Source organism: Bidens hawaiensis, unplaced genomic scaffold, assembly GCF_021521415.1.
Source record: "Bidens hawaiensis isolate Kalapana, Puna unplaced genomic scaffold, B.hawaiensis_p1.1 tig00026776_1, whole genome shotgun sequence".
Classification (NCBI taxonomy): domain Eukaryota; kingdom Viridiplantae; phylum Streptophyta; class Magnoliopsida; order Asterales; family Asteraceae; genus Bidens; species Bidens hawaiensis.
This window is the reverse complement of record NW_027494306.1, coordinates 226,232-230,472: the sequence shown is the minus strand read 5'-3', so window position 1 is coordinate 230,472 and position 4,241 is coordinate 226,232. Positions and strand designations below refer to the sequence as shown.

The window sequence follows — 4,241 nt, the reverse complement described above, 5'->3', positions numbered from 1 at the left end:
GCCAACGTTGGTATTTTTTGTTTATTGTTTTTTTTTTGTTGTAGTTTTATCTTTGTTTATGCTATGTTATCTTTTATATCAATGTATAGTTTTCACTACAATACCCATGTATGATGATTGTATACTAACATATTTGTAAATAGAATTGGTGGTCAATGAACTATACAATATATCACGAGTACCGGGATGCAAATTGTAGTCGCCGACGCATCGTGCGGATACCTACTAGTGTAGTACAATGTTGGAAGATGGAGGTATCACAAATAATATAATGTCTGAGTTAAATGTAGTGTAATTAAAATTTTTTTACAATCCACTAAACGTCATCCAAATTTTAATCCTTTTGAGTAACATGTTAAAGTTAAATAACCTTACGGATTCGAAATAAAAGAATCAATAAAACTGTCTTAATATTCTTAGAACATTCTGTAACAATTCTCTCTACACATGGGCAAAGGCGTATTCTTCACATCCGCCTCCATCCTTCTCGCCGTCATACTCACCACCACCCTCCGCCGCCACCACCACCACCACCACCCGCCCTCACCCAACTACACTGCCACCGCCTCCAAACTCCTCCGATCAAAAGGCTTCAACTTTATAGCCAACTTCCTCCACATCTCACCAGAACTCTTTTCACCAACACCACAAATTACCATCTTCGCCATACCCGACTCCGCAATCTCGAACCTCTCAGTCCCACCGTACATGATCAAACACCTTCTTGCTTACCACATATTACCCAAAAAGCTCACCATGCAAGAACTATTAAGCAAACCCTTGAAAATATGCTTACCCACATTATTCCAACACCACACAGTTTCCATAACAAAAACCGATTACAAAAAACAAGTTCTTGAAATCAACAACGTGTTGATCTCTCACCCAGATTTGTTTCTTGGTCAGTTTGTTGCCATGCATGGAGTATCGGCTTCTTTCGCTTCGTTTGATCGTCGTCAAGAACGTATAAATTTAGGGTTTTGTGAAGCGGGCGGGTTCGTTACTATTAAACATGAATGGGATAAAATGATTAGGGTTTTGGGTTCGTCCGGATTCATGGCGTTTGCTATCGGGTTGAAGTCGGTGACTGATGGGATTGTTAAAGACTTCCCGGATGTTGATTCGGTGACGGTTTTTACGCCTCCGAGCGTTGCACTGAATGCTATGTCTTCGCCGTCGTTGGATAGGTTTATGAGGTTTCATATTGTTATAAAGAGGTATCGTTTTAGAGAGTTGGTGTTAGGCGGGTCGTTGTCGACGTTGGTTGCTGGGAAACATTTGGATGTGACTGAGAGTTTGAAGAGTTCTGATCAGGTGGCGATTGCTGCACCGGATTTGTTCGTGTCGAAGCGTTTGGTTGTTCATGGGATTGCTCGGTCGTTGAGTATTGACGAGCCTTCGAGCATGTCCGGATAACAATGGCTTGTGTTGATTTTGCTGGTTCTTGTTTGTACAATTGTACTTTGTTTTGTAAATTATATTTGTAATGAATTAAGACTTATAACAATGGCTTGTGTTGAATTAAGTTGATGAAAATCATAATTTGAATTGTAGATCTCTAGATCATATAAAACATCGGCGCATTTACAGGAGGATCCCTAGACCCTCCGGGCCGCCAAAATAACCATTTTTTGTATCGATCTATTTTGACCTTAATCGTTATGACCCATGAGCCAAACCAGTTTGACCTTTTGCCGGTACTAACTCGTAATCATGTAACATGTTAGCTTTTTTAAAATTAGTAAACTATAGTAATACCATATTCAAATTTAAGATAATAAAATACTCGCTTTTATTGTGTAATTTTTTAAAAAATATTAAGGTGTGTAAAAGTTGGGCCTTTTAAAAGTCCTAGGTAGTTTGTTTAAAATAAAGGTAAAATTGTAACTATTATAAAAATTAACATAAACTTATTGAAGTTGAAGGACTAAAATTGTAATTTACTTTTAACAAAGCTGAATTTAACCGTTCATTTATATGGTTAAAGGCATAAGTGCCCCTAAAATCTTATAATTTGATGCATTATATGTTGTATCTTTGGCATGGTTGATGATACCTCTTAAATATAAGAGGTTATTGAAATTCTCTTTATATATAATATAATTATAGATTATTATTATTATTATTATTATTATTATTATTCTTTTGGCAGCTTGCGTGATCTGTTCATCCAATTCACCTAATCAAACTTATTAGTTTTAAGTTTTAGCATTAGAAGTTCTTTCTAGTGGTTTTATTTCATTAGATTACTTGCTTTAGAGCCCATGTGTTACACGGGGTGTTTTAAATAATTAAGTTACAACATGTGTAAAAGCATACCTAAAAACACTCTATCTATTGGAAATTTATTCTCACTATCATGTATGTATAATTGAAAAAAGTTTGTTTATGAACCAATTTCGAAGAATACTTCTCATATAATAGTAGTTTTGAGCTATACCATGAAAATGATTTTGATAAGTTTGAAGGGCTTCTTGACTTTTCATATTGATAAAAAAAATTAACAGGTTAACCTGTTTAATTTTGTGAATGTTTTGTTTCACTTGAACATAATTTTGTATAGTATGCTTCACATACAACATTCTAATCACTATTTAAGAAAAGTCAATGCTGACACAAATATTTCTAATTTGATAAAAGTTAAAAGCATTGATAGGCATGGAGGTGACATGTTGGAAGTGTTTGTCATTTTTTCTTAAATTTACATAATCATGAGAAAGTACTCAACCAGCAAAATCCAGAATCTTTTGACTATTTTCAAAAATGTACTTAAAAATAAATTCGAAACCCAATCACATTTAAAATTCTAACTTTCATTTTTTTTTTTTACATTTTCAAGTCAAAACTTTGAACCCGTAACAAGTTTCACGATAAATCTATTTGCATTCTCAAAGTTATAAAAATATTCAGTTTACCCATTTTTTACCGGTAACAAATTTGAGCCAAATGTAGTTAATTTGTACCAAACGACCTATATACCAACTTTTAACCAGTAACAATCAAATTTAAGTTCCGTAAGGCGTAAATAACCCGAAGTAATCCTTGATAAAAGAAAACCTAAGAACCTAAATATTACAATCTTTATTATCTTTGAAAGTGATTGGTACATACTATTTCTTACAACTTAACACATATATGTATAGTTTACTAACCGAAAAAATAAATAGATAGATTTAAATATTATGTTTATAATTTATAAATTTATATGACAACGTACAAAAAACCAGTAGATAAATGGATTTACTTGTAAGGCCCCGTTACCGGTGCATCACATTTGGACGTTGGATTTACTCATTCACATAGTTCTAAATATCAGAGTTGATAAAAAACATTCACGGAATATAAAAACTTGCATAAAACATTTCATGATCCCATAACTTGTCTTAAAACAAACATCTTGTCTTTCAATTATAAAACATTAATCATAAAAACATCTTGAGTCCTCGGATGCCAGCCTCTTATTTTTCCGCCATGTGTCCCGCTCAAGCTAGCTGCCTCATTCTACTCACCTGCGTGCATACTAAAAGTCAGCTACGCTGAGTGAGTTCTAGTTAATCATATAACATACAATACATCCATACACATTCTTATATACGCACCCGAAGGTACATATACATACATAGTTCCTTACCTTTCTTCATACATTCATATAATCATACTTTCATTCTTTCCTTTTATACATACATACATATATACATATACCTCGTCCTATAACCTTCACAGATATTATTAGGGTCTGTTTCCTACATTCGCGGATATTATTAGGGTGCGTTCCCTACATTCGCGGATATTATTTGGGTCCGTTCCCTTTCTAACCATACCTTCCATACATTTCTATACATTCATAATTATAACTTCCATACGTACATACATCATTTATGGGGAGGGTTATCATAAAAACAAGTAGTTTCCTAGGAAGGCTAGGAATAAATCATAGCCATTGGATCATATCAATCAATGGTTAAGATTTAAAATTACCAAAAACCGTCATAGTTTCCTATAAATACTCTTTTAGCATTATAACCGACATAGTTTACTAGAATTATTCTTTCACCATATGTTTTAATGCCAAATGTCAAAATTCTATTGGTTCTTACCATTCCTAGGAAACATTTTCTTTTTATTTGAACCCTTTTCCATCATTTATATTTCATATATATATATATATATATCATATCTTTAAACAATCCCTTGACGGTACATGCAATATCCAAAGATCGTTCATGCATCATCAAGCATTC

General features: G+C 33.4%; 1 protein-coding gene across 1 annotated transcript; it reads left to right on the top strand.

The window, feature by feature from the left end:
* The first annotated feature begins 296 nt into the window (after positions 1 to 296).
* Positions 297 to 1,448, top strand: LOC143573955 (fasciclin-like arabinogalactan protein 21). The gene has a single exon (XM_077058711.1). It carries the CDS (start codon positions 448 to 450, stop codon positions 1,414 to 1,416), a length of 969 nt encoding a protein of 322 aa, XP_076914826.1. The 5' UTR covers positions 297 to 447; the 3' UTR covers positions 1,417 to 1,448.
* Positions 1,449 to 4,241: the final 2,793 nt, after the last annotated feature.